This window comes from Aplysia californica, unplaced genomic scaffold (genome assembly GCF_000002075.1).
Source record: "Aplysia californica isolate F4 #8 unplaced genomic scaffold, AplCal3.0 scaffold00566, whole genome shotgun sequence".
NCBI classification, from domain to species: Eukaryota; Metazoa; Mollusca; class Gastropoda; order Aplysiida; family Aplysiidae; genus Aplysia; species Aplysia californica.
The window spans coordinates 103214-120822 of NW_004797836.1; the positions used below are offsets into that span (position 1 = coordinate 103214).

The 17609-nt window shown below is 38.5% G+C and overlaps 1 protein-coding gene across 1 annotated transcript in view; it reads left to right on the top strand.

Annotated features, from left to right (window-relative positions):
* Positions 1-14236, top strand: part of LOC101847285 (cleavage stimulation factor subunit 3) — a 47133-nt gene extending 32897 nt beyond the window's left edge. Inside the window, exons 15-21 of the mRNA XM_005106959.3 lie at positions 1502-1571; positions 2871-2967; positions 4697-4801; positions 6374-6530; positions 7316-7410; positions 9905-9965; positions 13051-14236. Coding sequence (XP_005107016.1) covers positions 1502-1571; positions 2871-2967; positions 4697-4801; positions 6374-6530; positions 7316-7410; positions 9905-9965; positions 13051-13250 — 785 coding nt within the window. The 3' untranslated portion in view covers positions 13251-14236. The remainder of the gene's footprint in view (positions 1-1501; positions 1572-2870; positions 2968-4696; positions 4802-6373; positions 6531-7315; positions 7411-9904; positions 9966-13050) is intronic.
* The last annotated feature ends 3373 nt before the right edge of the window (positions 14237-17609 follow it).

A 17609-nucleotide genomic window follows, 5' to 3' on the forward strand; every position in this document is an offset into this window, starting at 1 on the left:
TTGAAACTGAAAACAAACACGTTTGTTTTTTAGGCGATCGGGTCGGGCGATCGACCCGATCGGCCGATCCCGTCCATAGTGAGCACCGCGTATAAAATCAAGAATAATTCGAAGTGGTGTTCTGAGGTTGTGACAGGCGACTTTCAGACATGAAAATTTAGAAAAAATGTGGGTATACGCTGCGCAACCGTATTTTGAAGGTACATCTAGATCTATTCATTATTCCCAGGTTTGCCTGCTGTCAATGGTGCGACTACAAATTAATTGAATTATGGTAGCAATGAAAGGGGAACCTGCTTTTAAACATTTCCAGCATTGGAAAGATATGCTGGCGATGAAGTCAAACAAGACAAAATGTTGGTGAAAAAATAAATATTATGGGCTGTATGCAATATCTTCAAACAGGCTCCCAAATGCCATTTCCAACCCTCTAAAAGCACTAAATTTCAATTTCTTCGGGGGCTTCGCCCCCTGATCCCCCACCCGGGATGCTGTCCCTGGACCCTGCTGGGGGCCTCTGCGGCCCCCAGACCCCCTGTAGAATTTTCCTTACTTTTCAGCTTCAGCTGATGGAAGCACTGTAATGGCAATGAAATCATTCGCTGCTGGAATATACTCAACTAGTTTAGGCATGGCTCTATATAGACAGCTGTTGGAGGTTGATGAGAAACCATGTGGTTTGGGATGGGGCAGACACTGTACATACGAGAAAATACTGTACATAAGGGAAAGAAGAGATGTGGCCAGCAGCAGCACTTGCTTATTAGTTAACGTTATTTGAAAGGCTAGGTACTCGTATGTTTGCTTTTTGATATGGATGGGGGGGTTGCATTACTGTTTGTCTTAGCACATCAACTGTCTTTGATGGTCCAGCCGAGTTTTGAGAAAGAAAGATGACAGGAAAGCCCTGAAGTCCTATTATGTCCCGGTGTGAGAAAAAACCCCACATATCAGTTAGTACTGCACTTTCCACAATCTGTTGAATTGTCCTGTCTTTTGAAATCACAGATTGGTCCAATCTTTCTTTTGGTAGCAGATGGTTAATTAAAAGCTCTAATTGTGTTCTGTCCTTCTGTCATTCTAATGTTTAAAGAAAGAATACTCTTGGCCCATTGAAAATTATAGGAGTGTATCATTGCTGTTTCTGAGGCGCTCAAACATTTTACAGAATGCTTGCCCACTTGCTATACTCTTCGTCTTGATATCTCATGTGACAAGATTGATGAATATAATGTGTATGCTGATGTTCTGATTAGCTGTGATGTCTTTCTTTTAACATATGGGTGGTTGGCAGGTGCTCTGGTTTGTGGTTAGCTCCTTTTTTGCTATCGGACATCTATTAATCTTATCTCTCCCCCCTTTTTTTTTGTGTTTGTTACTCTCTTATCACTCCTGTAATCTTTAGCACTAATATGACCTAATTGTGTTGCAAGTACTGTAAAATGCTTACTAAAACAAAGACATTTCTTGTAACATGGTGACTTTCTATCTATCTTTGTAGAGGACAACAACACAAGAGTTCTATTTGAGAGGATTCTATCGTCAGATCAACTGCTGCCTGAAAAGTCTACGTGAGTATTTGCTACTGTTTGGTTCAGCTTACTTATCTATCGTATTTGCAGAGATTGGGAAAAAGAAAACGTTGTGCTGCATGTGTTATTTTGAAACTAGAGATACAGAGCACAAATATGCAAAGTATCACGTTGAAAGTGTAATTATTAAAACTCCCATTTGCTGAAATCGCCCTTCTTGTTAAATGTTAGTCCTGCTTAAATTCTTTGATTTTCTTATGCCTGACAATCCTTTTGCTCTTTTTAAAACTTTGACTGTTTATTCTCGACAATTGCATAAAGTTTGTCTTTATCTTGTACTTTTTGTATTTCTGCTCTCTGATTTTTTCTGTCCTTCCACGAGTGCATTAGTATATGTGAGGCAACGTGATGAAATCAGGCGCTCGTCAAAATAACGAAATTGGAAAAACAGGCATTCTCTCGCCAGTTTGGACATTTTCATCTAATTTTTATTTTTTGGCGTAGCCTCTTTAACATCAATTTAAAAAGACATTTCCATGTGAATTTTAGTATATAGTAGTATAGGGGTGTGAATTTTACTGAAAAATATACTGAAAAATATTGATTAAAGGCACAAATTATGTCAGTTTCCAGTTTTCAAAGACTCTTTAGCTACCGGTGTTGGAGTTACCAAACTTTGGCGGCCATTTTCTCACTAATTTCCCCTCTGAAACCAGGCTACATCACTTCCTTCAATCGCAAATATCATGACTTCTATCCTAGATAGATGGATATTTCTTTCATTGGAAGTGAGGCAAATAAATCAGCTTTCGGATGATACCAATAACTCCACATGCCTAAAAATTGACGAGCGCCTGATTCCACTCCGCCCTGACACATATATATGATGATATGCTCTTTAGAGCTACTGTCTTTTCTGAATTTCCCGGGTCTAACCAAAGGGTAAAAAGGTATTTTCTTTTTCTGTAGGTGCCCGAGTATAAGTTCTGCTTTTTTTGTGTTGCTCATCTGTTCTTGTTTCTAATTGTATTCTTTCATTATAGTGGGAAGAGAACAGAGCATTGCTCGAAGGGTTTTGTGTGCATTTCTAATTTTTTGTTGTTACTTTATCATGTATATTTATTGAAGTCTGTGTATCTTTGTTTTTGCCATTGTGGTACAGACTTTCTAAAAGAAGGGTTGAATACAATTGTGCTATCTTTCTTCTTTTTTTTTCCCCTTCTTTCTTTCAAGACATATTCATGATTTCGATGTAAAATGAACTTAACTGGACAATTTCAAGTTGTTCTGAAATCTACTAATTTCATGGATGAAATTTGATTTATTCTATCTATTCAGTGATATTTGGAGCAAGTTTTTGTCATTTGAGTCTCAAGTTGGAGATCTTGCGAGTATCATCAAGGTTGAAAAGAGAAGAACATCCACAATTGAAAAGGTAAGTTTTTATGATTAGTTTTTGGCCTCATCCCAGCAGTTTGCTGCATACTTTTGGAGATAATTGACCTGGACTTTGCTCTTCTTTTTATGACAGTTTTTTTTGTTGTTAGGATTGTAAAAATTGTATTTGGATCATTTAGGACGCAGGTTTCTTGAAACCTCTCTAATGATCTCACCACAACACCCGCTCTAGCCCAAAATACACTATATTGAGAACATAAGTTCAGTTCTCACCCTCTCCCCAAGCTTCTCCTTCCTTCGAGACTTTCCTGGTTTGGGGGAAAAGTCTTAGCCGCTGTGCATAATATTCCTGCTCTGCTGTCAGTTAACTTGAAACAACTAGATTGGGTCAAACTTCGGCTTCTGATGCTGCCTATGTCATCACTTTCTGAATTAACAACGTCTTCATATCCTGCAATTAGGTAAACCAGTGAAGCTTTCTCGTTTTTTTTTCTTTGCCACTCTAATTAGTTATCAGGTAGAGCAATGAAGTCAGTGTGGGTGGTTGGCAGGTGCTCTGGTGTGGTTTTCTCCTTCTTTCCTATCAAACATCTATCGTCCTTATCTCTCCTTTCTTTTTTATGTTTGTTACTCCCTTGTAACACCTCTAATCTTCAGCTCTTAAATTGTGTTGCAACTGCCTTAACTCACTGAGCACCACGCCACGCCCCGATTTGCCTCCAAGCCCCAGGGGACCACCCATTTCCCCCACTATTTGAAAATTCATTAAAAAATTGAAATGAACTGCTATTTCTTTGAAATTTTCTGTTCTGTTTAATAAGATATGGGTTCAACAGACACAATAAACACATTCTGTGAAGGATGAATGACCAAAGAATGTATAGGACAGACAGTTTGGACAAATTTGCCCCAGAAAAAATTAAAAAAGGAAATGATGTGACACAGCAGAAATCTAATAAACTTACACAAAATGGTTGTGGCAGTGTGTGTTTGTGTGTACAGTAAAGTAGCCTGAACAATATGTAAGTGGTAATTAATTTTGAAAAATTTTGAAAAATATAGATCTAGATCTTCCTTGGTGACAGGCTGAGAAGTGTTTTCATTGTCAGTGCTGCTAGTGCTAGAACTAGACTTGTCATTAGATGTTCCAAGTCTGATTATATATATCATCTCTCCACTTTGAGGGCTGATTTGAACTAGAGTTTAGTACTGGGGCTAGATCTATCATCATCCCCAGCCGGCTGCGTACTCGCTGATAAGTCAGATTCACGATCGATAGACGATGTTTTGGTCTAGACCTAGATGTAGGTCTAATGTCATTTTCTCAATCATCTTCATCACTGCTAGGCAAATTCACATTTTTCTTTATGAAGTTATCTATCTGATACTTCACTGTCACTTAAATTTTCACCAAAATTATCAAGAGTTTCAATAAACTTTGACGCACTACGCCGTGCCATGCTTCGACAACAAACTGCGCGGAAGTTCCTTACTTTCAGTTGTTCAGTCTGTTGGACAAATAATCTGTTTATTCGCACTAAAAGTGGTGAATATACACAAACCACTAAGAACTAGCTTGTCGATATCCTGTTTAAACAACTGGGGCTATTTGCAAGCATTTTTAAACTGCTGGGTTTACTTTTATAGTCAATTATAGTTGAACCCGCGTATGCTGTGGGAGCGGTGCTCGGTGAGTTAAAAACTCATACTAAAACAAGTAAATCAATCAGTCTTTTTATTTCTTTGTTTTCTTCCTCCTCACATAGATCCAGGAGTTCAATGAAAAGGAAACAGCACTACTCATAGATCGCTACAAGTTTCTGGGACTTCTACCGTGTGCTGACAATGAGTTGAGAGCTATCGGCTACTGGGTAGGTGTTTTAATATTTCTCCCTCCTCTTTGAACATTTTCTACTCTTTGGTATTCCCTGCATTGCTAAATCTGTTCATCGGTGTATTTTATTTTGTATGTATGTATGCTCTGAATGTGATCGGCACACTTTGAAGGGAGGAGGGGGAGGGGGGGGAGGACTTATTGGTATCGTGCTGGGGTAATGACTATGTAGATGACCAAGTGGAGCTTTCTTGAACTTGAGTCGTTTGAAGACTTTTCAGGGCTCACATCTACTTGACTCTATGAAAGATAGGTATCATAATATTATATATCCTCAGGTCCTTACCTCTAAGCTTATTGAACTGTGGCCGGTTGGGAATCTCGATGGGCTCTCAGTACTGGCCATTTTCACAATTTTTGAAAAAGTTTTCTGGACTGTAAATATTAAGCTACTGGCTTCATTATTGGCTCAAATAATGATGCATTTCTCCTTTACTAAGTTATCTGTAAAAAAATTTCCTACGAAATTTTTAAATACCCCAATTCTCAATTTCGGAAAACAATTGTGCTCACTGAATGTGACAGAAAAAAACACCAAAAATAAATTATTGAAGACAGAAAATATGAGAACTACATCGAGACATCTTTATTTAATTTAATTAGTATGATGCTGGTTACAAAGTTCTCAAACATCCCGAGATCTAGCGAAAAGACTTTGGGTCTCTTGTAGGTCACCGAAGTGAAAGTAGTATTTTTATCTATCTTTTATCCCTTTTGTTGAAACAGAATCTCAAAAAGATATTTTTGTACCCTGTGGTTGCTTTACAGCAGAATTCCACAGTGCTGTTATGTGTACTTTGAAGGGTGTGTTTCCAAAGGTCATATCTTTGCCTGTTTCTTTTTTTGTGAGAATTTCTTTTCATAGAAGGCTGATGTTACTGAGTATTTATTTTCTTGTATTTGTTGTTTTTGCTGCCGCTGTAAAGGTATGCTGTGTGGGATTACATGAAAATCCTTGTGTACCGTTTGAATAGTATTTCCTCACCCTTACCCATGGAAAATGCACTCACTATTGAAGAAGGTTGATAATAACAGCTAACCGTCCTGGTCATAATAAGTACTAAAGCCAATTGAGAAAACTGTAAAAAAAAAAACAGTGCTTACCTAAGTTGTTTTATGACTAGGACAAAAGTGAAAATATCTCATAGTTTTGGATTTTTAGAATGCAATACAAAACCCTACTTTATTGAGGATAGGATACAAGTGACAGGTATTTTTACCATATCAATAACTAGACTAGAAACAGATTTTTAAAATGGCTTGGGCTATTGTGTCTTCTTTTTTTTTCATCTTGGTCTTGGTCTTCTTGTTTTTTTGTCTAAATGGACATCCCAGTTTCTAGTGTGAAGGCTTCTGTTCACCGCAGATCCTCCAGATGCCTTAAAAATTTTCGGTCTCCCTGTATGGGATTGGGCCAATATTTCCTTCTATGTGCCTCAAGCATAGGGCAAGCTTGTTGTAGTACAGTAGATGGTTTCCCTGTTTGCTGCTTATTCCACACTGTCGAGCCATTGTGTCATGTCTATGACCTGATTATGCTTCTCCCCAGGACCTGGTCAAACATCACCTAGTCCAGCTGCCGGCGACCAGTGCTAAGCAAGCTCTGCTGGCTACACAAGATGATGAGAGTGAGAAAGCCAAGAGGCCTCGCTACCCTCAGCCAGATGTGGAGCAGATGCTGCCCTTCAAGCCCAGGGCTGTTGTTCGTAAGTTCTTTCGCTTTAATTCATATCTCTCTTGCCAGGGTACAAGCGTCTGTGGTGTAGCAGCTAGGTGCTTCGCTGTCCCACCGAAGAGACGCATGAATATCTCGGCCTTTCAGCTGGGATGCTGTATTTATTCCTGTCAGCCGAGGTTGGTCCTGACTGGCAGGGTCAGAAGCCCACTTACATGATCTAAAATGTTTCTAATAGGGTGTTAAAAACACCTCTACATTTTATTATTTTCTTCTGGCCAGTGTCATGGGGTTATTGTGTTTTCTATGTTGCTTTTTAAAATTTGATATGGTTCCTATGGCATGCATGAAAATTGAGCAACTCATTACAACCAAGTTTGAGTGGGTATGTGAAAAACTTTGTGGAAGTACTAATTTTCCTTGTGACAGCAGTGATATTTGAATGGGGACCCCCCCAGTTCCCCTTTGCCTTTAGGTGAAGCCACAAGCCTTTTTATTCCCTTATCAATTACAAACAGTAGTGTCCAGACTTCTAAGGGATGATGAGAATGTCGTCTTCCATCTCTCTTTCAAAGACAAAGGCTCAGATGCTCATTTAGTAGAAGTGTTAAGACTTTGTTCTGGTCTTTCTTTGGGGCTACAACTTGTCCATTTTCTCCAAAATTATATAAGGGTCCAGTATTCTTTTTGTGACAGGTGCAGTCGACGATGTTTTGTTAGGTTATATAATTCGTGGACGTATTTTTTTACGTCTCCTCTCCTCCCCTCCTCCCGGGTACTGACACTGACATCCATTGTTTTCCTCTGGGAATACAGCTACAGCTGCTCACCCCGTCCCTGGTGGTGTGTTCCCCCCTCCACCAGCCGCGTCTGTCCTGCTGCAAGTGCTGCCTCCACCAGAGTGTTTCCGGGTAAGTAAAAGTAAAAGTAACCAGAGAAGTGTTTGTGTGTGGGTGGGTGATCTACTCCTTTTATTTAGTTTTCAGTGTGTTTGTGGGTGGAAAGGTGGGTGTGTAGGAATGGATGGTCTGCTTCTTTTAGTTAGTTTTCAGTGTGTTTGTGTGTGAGTGTATAGGAGTGGATGGTCTACTACTCCTTTTTATTAAGTTTACAGTGTGTTTGTGTTTTTGTTTTGTTTTTGTAAAGTGTTTTACGGCGCTCGCAACTGCATAGGTCATATGAGCGCGCGGGACACACCTAATATTTTCAGTTGGTAGGAAATTTTGAATTTTGCCCGGGTGGCGGCCGAAGCCTACTCTTATCGATTTTAGACCACCAAGGGATCTTTAACGTGCGCAACTTGCACACGGGCCCTCCGAGATTTTTCGCCCTTGTCCAAGAAGGCTAGATGTAGATCTTTCCTACCAGAAGATCAGGGGTGTGGCAGAAAGACAGCGGTAAGGGGGGGCCAAGGAGTAGCAGTAGAAAGGCTGCAGAAAGAGTCAGGAGCCCAGAAGAGGGGGCAAAGGAGGTGAGGGGATGGGGGCAGAAAGTGGAAATGAAAGCAGACAACAGAACATTGCTAGAGAGCAGGAAAGGAGGTGAAAGGAGACAATTTTAGAGAAGAAAATTGTTTGGTCGCTACCCGGATTCGAACCCGGGACCTTTGAATGAGAGGCCAACACCTTAACCTCTAGGCCACGAGAGCCCCCTGTGTTTGTGTGTGTGTGTGTGTGGATGGATGGGTAGGTGAGTGTAGGTGGTCTACTCCTTTTCTCTAGTTTTCAGTGTTACCTCTTCTTAAAGAGAATGACCCAGATTTTCAAATTATCTTGAGGTTATACTGTTGAACTTTGGGCTTCGTTTAAGGCAATAAGCTGTATGAATGCAAAAATAGTGATATATTGTACAGGTTTTATCTACAATACTGAAAAATTGCTTTGTTTTCATGCAGCCCATTTTTAGTAAAAGCTGTCATAGTTTGTTGCTTTATACTTTTATGAAGCTGCTTATTGGATTTAGTGTAGAAAACAAGCTGTTGTTCAAGTCTCAACTCATGCAATGGTTTTACTTTATTAAGACTTGTTCACTTGTTTATTGTCCGTTTGAAATTAAAATCTCTACATCTAAGACTGATCACCTGTGCTAGCTTTAAACAAATGGTTGATTCTTATTTTTACAGATTCTTCACTGTTTTTGATCGATTGTAAAAAAAATATATAGAGGACAAAGTTTGTGACATCCTTGGTAATCTTGGAAAGAATAGGACATTTTTGAGTTGTGTTCATCAGACCTGCCACTCATCCCGATTTAATCGGGATATCCCGATTTTGTGCCCCATATCTCAAGCATCCCGATTTTCCCGATTTCGATCGCCAGTATCCTGATTTTTTGTCGTTGCGTCTGTTGCATCCGATTCTTAGATAAAATATTTAAAAGTTCTGCAATCTCTTTTGCTTAGAAGCACCGATTGGACTTTTTCTTGGCAGGAACGTGGAACGCTATTTTCTAAAGCATCTATACCGAATCTAGTAGATGAATCATGCACATTATTTCAACTAAATTCGACGTAGTATCAATTTTGAATTCTGACTTGGATACGCTCAAGATCTACTTTCGCTTTTATAACCCAGAATTCTCCGATGGTGTCCTGATTACTGTAACAACTATGACATGGGCCTGTTATCGACCCAGTAGCATCTGAGCGTTAACTCTTCTGCATGCTGACATGGGCCTAAGAATAATCTATTCGTTGTTCTGCCGTTGCTTTAAAAGCAAGCTTGGTCTGAGTGCTGGTTAGTCATGCCCATCAAGACCTGTAAGTGACACTTTCAAATGCTCATGCGCATCACGTGACCTGACCTCGTACATGTGAGAAATGTGTGTGTCTGGGACCGTCGGTTGTTGGGGTCAACAAAGTTTATTCACACCGGTCGATACAGGTACGAATTGAGGTGTAAGGAATAAGAAAAAAATAATAAATGAATAACCTTGGCGCAATCTCTTTTTCGGGGGGGGGGATGCCTTGAGTGTATATGCGATAGTAGTCAAACGTTGTTACTGTATGGAAACGCGGGCTTTTTGCATGGATGATTAGAGTTATGTGTCAGCTATTTTCAAGACAGCAAGAGTTTACTGCAACATGCGCTCCCCCAGTCTATCAAACTCCGACTCGAGTACATATAGATCTATGCTGTCTTTCAGTTTTCCCTCTATTTAGAGGCCCAAATGTGAACTTATTCCTGCAAAAATTTTGTCTTGCATATTACATGCCTCATAAAAGAGAACCAGGATCCCCCTCCCATTGCCCCTTATCACTGATTTACCGTTGATCCCGATTTTTTTCACCAGATCCTGATTTTTTAACTCTAAAAATCCTGATTTTTAGATTTCATAGAGTCGCAGGTCTGGTGTTCATGAAGAATTGTACATTTAAATTTTTTTTAAATTTTGTTTTGTCCTCAGGGTCCCAATGTCATCATTGATAAGATGATGGAATTCATGATGCAAGTCAAACTGCCTGAACGTAAGAAACTTTGTAACATTTGCCCTTTTTTCTTTGTACTCAAACGTTGTACCCTTGACACTTGCTTTGTATTGTAGCTTGTCAATTTAAGATCCTCTTCAAAATTGTGTAAATAATTTGGATTGTCAGTGCGTAAAAGTAAAATCATGAGTAAGATCCAGATAGAATTGAACTTAAAAAACTTATTAAACAGTCAAAGCACCAACACAAATTTTAAAGAGATCTTTTGGAGACAAATAAAAAATTAAAAGAATGTTTTTTCTATTGATGTAAGCAATAAATTTCAAGCTCTAAAAACATTACTAAAACTACCAGCATGAGACAAAAGGGATTCAGTAATGAAGGATTGGGCAAATGAGGCACAGATAATCAAGAGGGACTTGTTTGGAGAACCTGAACAGATACGGGACAGGGAAAAACCGGGATAACAGATTTTTGGAGTGTCAGAGCAAAGAAATGAATGGCGAACCGTGATGGCTGTCTGCTTCAGAACTTGCTCTTTATGATGAATCTTGATAATGTTAACAAATAATTTTATCTGTGTTTGTAAGATTTATCTTTTCCACAACTTAGGTGCAGGGTGATAAAAAAACAACTGTACAACTTTTTTTCTGAATATCTCGCACAAAAATTGTTCCAGTATGCTGTAATTTGGAACATATATAATTCATTCAAAAGGAATTTGTTTGACAAAAAATCCACGAAAAAGAAACATTTTGAAAACGGAAATTTCTTAAAGAAAAAAGCACCCAAAAACGCAAAGTTCACCATTTTTAAAGAATCTTTTAAAGGAAGTCTGGAAAAGATTTGGTTGACATTTTTCTTTATTTTATCTTTGACATTTAATTTTTCCATCCCTGTAACATTTTAACAATATTTAATTTCTTTTACAAAGTTTAAAAACTATCGATTTCATTCTGGAATCTCTAGAAGCAGTGCTCTACATGCCCTCCTTTTTTAACCGCGTCGTTTGAAATGTTCAATGGCGCCCAAACAAAAGGACCTGCTAACTCATGCGTGTTTAACTCACTTCAGACGGTTCACACAGCAGTTGCGTGACCCCCACCGCGACGCTCGCGACGGCTCACACAAGCCCTGCGTGACCAACTTTGGAATTTTTTTTTCGCTCTACAAATCATGCACGGATCGCGAGACCCGCCTCGTACCCTTGTTTGGCCAAGCCTGAGGTACTTAGACTTCGTTTCGTATCTCTGGGGCCGGTAGTTTTTAAGTTATTGAAGGTGAAGGACAGTGACCCCAACTGGGGTTGAACAGACCGGAACTCGCGCTTTGTTTTTTTCTATACAGCTGATAGTAATCCGACAGTCGCGTCGTAGTAACGGTCAAAGAAGTCGCATGAACAAGAATCACATAATTTCGCCGTTTTCTATACTTCTGTACGTTTTACTAGTTCTAGTGTCTCAGAATTTGATGTGTCTAATAGTTAGGGTCCTGGTTATGTACCCGAACACGGCCCGAGTCGTAGTTCTAGGGCTAGATCTAGCACTTGTACTGGTGTTGTTTTTCGCGCAACGAAATCACAACGTCGTTCCGTACATCTGTCTCATGTAATTCAGTGTATGGGTCTGAATCAATGCACAGACCAGCTTTTATATTTTCACCGAACACTCGCACATGGATACAAATCAAACCAGAACACTTTGAACTTTTATTTTTGTTGTTGTAGTGAATTTCATTCTACCTGTGACGTCGCTGGAAATTTTTCGGAAAATCAAATTCATGCCAATTTTTTAAAAATCATACAAATTAAAGTATTAGACTTAGACAACTTTAGTTTTTTGTATTAGATTAAGCTTGAATGTTACTTTATTGTGTCAAAAAATAATTACAATAGGGTAATTCTGAGAGTTGTTGTGATTTATTGAAATACCCCCAAAAACGCCAGTCTTCAACGCTTGTGACTGGTGAAAGGGCCCAGTCGTAAGTGAGTTAAAGCCCCATGCACTGTACATATTCATTATGAAGTGGCTTCTAGAGAAAATAAGGAGTGGGGTGCCCAATAGACAGCAATTTTTGATTCCACATATCCCGCAGGGTGAAAATGGGCTTTTCACTAAACCAAATGTCATCGAAGAAATGATCCCGCTTTTCAAGACAATCGAGAAACCATGGACACATTGTCATGCTTTGATCCATGTCATCTCGACCTAGCGAAGATAAAAATGGTCCTGTCGTTAATTAAGATCTTCCCTGAGAATGCGAACTTTTGGGGTATGGTATTATAGGAAAGTCCTAGCTGCAGATCGTCTACGGATAGGCGTCTCATGGGACTCGACTACTGAAATCTGCACCTTGCTGACGTTTAGAGGGCTGCACACGGTGCGTGTACGACCTGAAGTGGTCATTTTAAAGGAAATTTTTAATTCTGATTCGCTATAGATCCAAACTGACGGAACTCCTGTACTCACGACCCAACAGGTCTTGAGGACACCTAAGCATTCTTTCCATGCTGTGCGCAGAACTTACAAAATGTCAGGGATGGTGAGTTTGTGGAGATGTAATGTTCAATACAAAAAACTCCCGGCTCTTTACTAAACTTAACCATGATCTCAGCAGGGAAACGAAATATGGGAAAAATAATATCTGTAGACAACTGTTGACTTGTTAGAGTGCTGTAGCTTGCAATATGGCGCGATAATTGCGACTTTTAGTGGCAGGCCTAAAGCGAACCGGTGCGTCATGCTACAAAAATGGGGACAAGGTTGAAAACAGATTGTTTTTTTAATCCGCCATATAGAGCAAAACCATTCAATGGACTTATCTAAAATGAATATCAGACAAATTCCTTTTGGCTTACTAATGTTATTTTCAAGTATGAAAAGCAAAACTTCAGTATGGAGGAAGATATTTAAAAAACAAGTTTTACAGTTGTTGTTTTTTTTAATCACCCTGTACATGTGTTTGAGACATTTAGTTCAAATGTGAAGTCTCCCCCATCCCCTTAGAACTGTAAGCGTTTAGCAAGTTTCTGCTGAGAGGATAAAGGGCTTTGGAGGGATGTCAAGTATTACCTGTTTGCTTGATAGTGATAGTTTGTAATGTTTTCTCTGCTGTATCTGTACAGGCCCAGTTGGTGAAGAGAATGGTAAAGATGGAGATTTCCGTCTTGATGCTGGGACCAGGCTGTCTATAGAAATTGCAAGTGGTTCTCGAAAAAGGAAAGTGACTGAGACTGAGAGCGATGATGAGGACATGGACTTGAATTCATCGGCACCAGTCAATGATATCTACAGGGCAAGGCAGCAAAAAAAAGTTATCAAATAGACTAAACATGTATTTATTTTATATATTTTTTTTTTTTAAACATATTTCGGCTCAGTGTAGTGTGTATGTTTCTCCCTCAAAGTCAAAGCTATGGTGTGGTGGAGTGTGCAGAAATCTCTGAAAGATGAATGCTGTGAACATGACATTTGCTTATATGAGTTGCAAAATTGTACGTTGAAATTGTATTATATTGCGACTTACTTTGCTTGTTGAGTGCAATTTCAGAGTGTCAAAATGTACGAGTTCTTTGTGGGACAATTGTTAATTTGTGTTGTAAATTCAAGTTGGATTTTTTTTTTCAATTTAGTGGATGCCTGGCAGAGAGTTGTGTGTAACAATAGAAGGGCAAGCTCAAAAGATTATGCGGTCATAAAATTTCTTCCAAACTGATAGCCCTTCTGTGAAAATCCCGCAATACATATGCTTGAATAGCAGTAATGCTTTCAGTTCAGCCCATTTTCATTTTGCTTTCAGTCAGTCAGCTTTTCAACATTACTATTGTTTATAGTGTCTGAAGGCAGAAGATATTTATTTTTGGTTCTTATACATTTTCATGACCTTGCCGCATGTTTAACTGTTTTAAAACAGCATAATATAAAAGAAGTGATGGAACTCTACAACAAGATCATTGCTTACAACTTTATATAAATGGTTGTGTGATTGATTAAAAATTTTAAGAGTAGTCCTAGTACTTTGCATTTGTCATAAAAGTGCAGCGCTTTGGTGTATGATACATCAAAGCAGTCCAGTTTATAGAGTTAAAATATGGAACAAACCAGTTTTAAAAAGACTAAGGAAAACAGGTATTTGTAATAATAAAAGGAATGTGCATATTTACTTTTGGAAAAGACCATAATTAGTTGAGCATCCTTTCACTGTAACAACAGATAAAGTAAAAATGTTTTGATTTTAATCTTGGGTATTGTCCAGTTTTACCACCTGCCTCATTGACATGCTGACGTTCATTAAAGAATTACCAGATTATATCAGTGGTTTTGTGTGCTTTGGTGATTGTTATTTTAAAGGATGAAAGGTGTGGCATACTTGCAAAAGGTGCTTCTACTTCTACAAAAGACATGCTTTATGTTGATTTTTCTTTCCCACCTTCACTCTGGTTGTATCAGTGATGTAACGATTGGGTGCTTTGCCATTGGTGAATTTTTATTGAGTATCTCAGACTTTCTGCAGGGATGTTGTCAGCTGTGTAGCACAAGTATTCAGCAGTATTTCAAAAGTCCGGTTTGAAGAGAAGAGCTGCTTGATCTTCTTATTTTGAGATTGGCTCATTAAGGCCCTTAACAGCGCAAGGCATGGTAAAAACAAAATTTAGCCTGAAGACCTGACCTGATTGTTTCTGTTTCTTCAATTATTTATCAGCCTCAAACTCAAGGCCTGACCTGTCAGGCTTACTGAAGTTACTCTGTTCACCTCTCTAGCCTCAAAAGCACGAAGTCTGCTTCAACTATCAAGGTAGCCTGGAAATCGCAGTTCACAAGAGAGTGACAAACATACAAAAGAAGTAGACACACCATTTGTCAGCCTCAAGGCCCGACTTGTTTTAATCTACCAAAACATAGAGATAGGCTACTCAAACTCGAAGTACAGCAGAACTTTTGTCTATGAGGGCCACCCATTGTCTAAGAGAAAAGTGGATGTCTTGGACAGTGTCATTTGAATAGAAAACCCAAAAGGGAAGCCAGAAGTGGTCGTAAGTACAGGTGACTGAATGATGTACTTGATTTGTGGACATCTACTGCAATGTTTAACTTTAGCATTACAAATTACAATGAAGGAAGAAGAGAGAAACAACTGGTTACATTATATTTATTAGGTTCAAAAACCTTTAGCACACATAATACAGAAAAAGTCATACCTTGCATTTTCATTACTCAAAAATGCTACAATGAAAAACAAAACGAAAAATCTCACATTTTACTGTACACAAATAGCCCTAATACGAAATAATATGATGTAAATTAAATTTCCATTCAATTTTGATTATGATAACTGACTGTGACACTTTCACGGTTGTCTCTAAATGTAATTGATATTATATCTTTTATGTCAGTTGCCGGGAGCTCGAGTAATGAAACCAATCATATTCTTTCCAACATAAACCGATATGTTTGCTATGCATCCATGTGAAGATCAGTGGGATAAATTTAAATACAGAATTTGATAATGAAAATTCTTTTTCACAATATTACAGTTGAGAAACAAACAAATTTTCAATGCATTTAGTAAATTCAGCTTTTGTAATTATGATGAATATATCACAGCCTAAAAGTAAAAGCTAGAAGAGGCTTGTCCAGATTCTCAGTTTTTGAGCAAAATGTATTTTTATGGCAAGAAACACTTGGGCATGGTCACATTGGAGATTGTGATTGTGGCAAACTACTGGGTGGATCAGTTTTATTTAACTCACTGAAGACTCAGGTTTTTGGGGTATTTAAAAAAATCATAACTTTACTCAGAATTGTTCAATTGCTCAGACCTTTTCACATGAGTAAGAGACATTTGTGTTCTTTCAAATAAAACAATTTTGAATGCTGTATCTTTTATACTTTAAAAAAAATGAATTTTTGAAAGGCACATGAATTTCGGTTTTCTTAAGAATTTTTTTTAGCTTTACCCTTCCCTTTACTCACACCAGATCTACTTCAAGTTACATCTTTACTAACTGAAATATCACTGTCAGGCCTTTTGCGCATCTCGGGCACAAATTCTGGATCATTATGATCGCTAAGTTCACTTTCTGAAGAACTATACTCATTGAAAACATCAAAAATGTTTCTAGGTTTGCTGTGTACATGTACTCTCGAAGTCTGCTTGGGGGCAGCCATTTTCCCTAGAACTGACGTTTGTAATATCCTGAGTGACATCCCCAAAAAGTTTGTACTAAAAAAAATTCTACCCCTACTTCCGGGAAACTTCGCTTGAAACGAAAGAAATGGATGCACTAGCGCTGATGACGATTCCCGAGGCTCTCTCGGGATAACGAAAAGTGCGAACAATTATAAAGCTGGTTTCGTGGGGGTCACAGGATCGGGCGCCAGAGGGTAATCGGCCAGTCCTGAGAATGTCTTGGGGGGTCCGGCGTCAGAGTGTTAAGGGGAGACGTACACTCCCGGAAAAATTTTCTAAACGAATGACTTTTATTCAATTTCATGTAATTGTGCAAGAAGTTCATAGGTAAATAGGATGTACTAGGGGTGAATTAGTTGAATTTTCCTGAAAAATGGGTCTCTGTGGCGGCCATCTTGGATTTTCAAACCAGTTTCTTAGTGCAGAAGAATTTCATAGTAAATATTGAATTATCAGCCTGAAAGTTGGCACACAGGGACAAACCTATATGAACTGGGGATCCAAGTAAGGATTTTGACCTATCTTTAAAACTAAAAAAGTGAGCCCAAAGTCATTGGACCCCCTCGAGTCAGTTGACAAAATTTTGGGGTACATATTACACAAAAAAATTGAATATTTCTTCAAGTTACCAATATTTCCCAATTCCCTTTCATAGATCTCCAAAATCAATCTTAAAGCACCTGTACACCAAATTTGAAGCTTCTAGCTTCTGCAGTTTTTGAAAACTCTTTGCACCCAGGAGGTCACATATGTCAAAAAGTAGATTTTGAGAAAAACAGAAAAAACAGGGATTTTTTAAAGGAATTTTAGAGAAATTTGCCCTTTTCAAATGCCCTCTTAGGTCATTTAGGGTGTTTTTTCAACAGTTTTTTCATTTTGACTCGATAGAACAAATGTCAAAGGATGTTTTTCCCCAGAAAACAAAAGTTGGATAGTTTGAAAAATTGTATCGATATTGCCTTGGATCGCCGACCCGGGTCTTCCCTTAATTTATACTATAGAAATGACAGAATGCCATCCGATTCTGAGTGCCTCAATTTCACTATTTTTGATATTTGGCCAAAATGGTAAGTTTTCAGTTTTAGTAAGAGTGTTACGGCACTTGCAACACAATAAGGTCATATAAGTGCCGAAGATTAGATGAGTTACAAGGGAGTAACAAACACAAAAAGAAGGAGGGGAGATCAGGACGATAGAAAATGGTCAGTGATTTATGGCTCTCGGGTGACGATATTATACAATGGAGTCCGCTGAAACTGAAATTTGCGTGATTTTCTTTGGTTTAGAGAGGCTAAATAAGAAGTGGGGATTTTCTTTTCTTTTATAGTTTACTGCTCTTTTCGGATTAACTGTATTCAGTTTAAGCGGACTGCGCTGTACGTTTCATCAACATGGAAAGTTTTGGGACATGAAATGGGCTAATAACATCTGTGGTACTATATACTTCATAGAACTCACAGGGTCAATATATTATGCATATGTTAAGACAGTTCA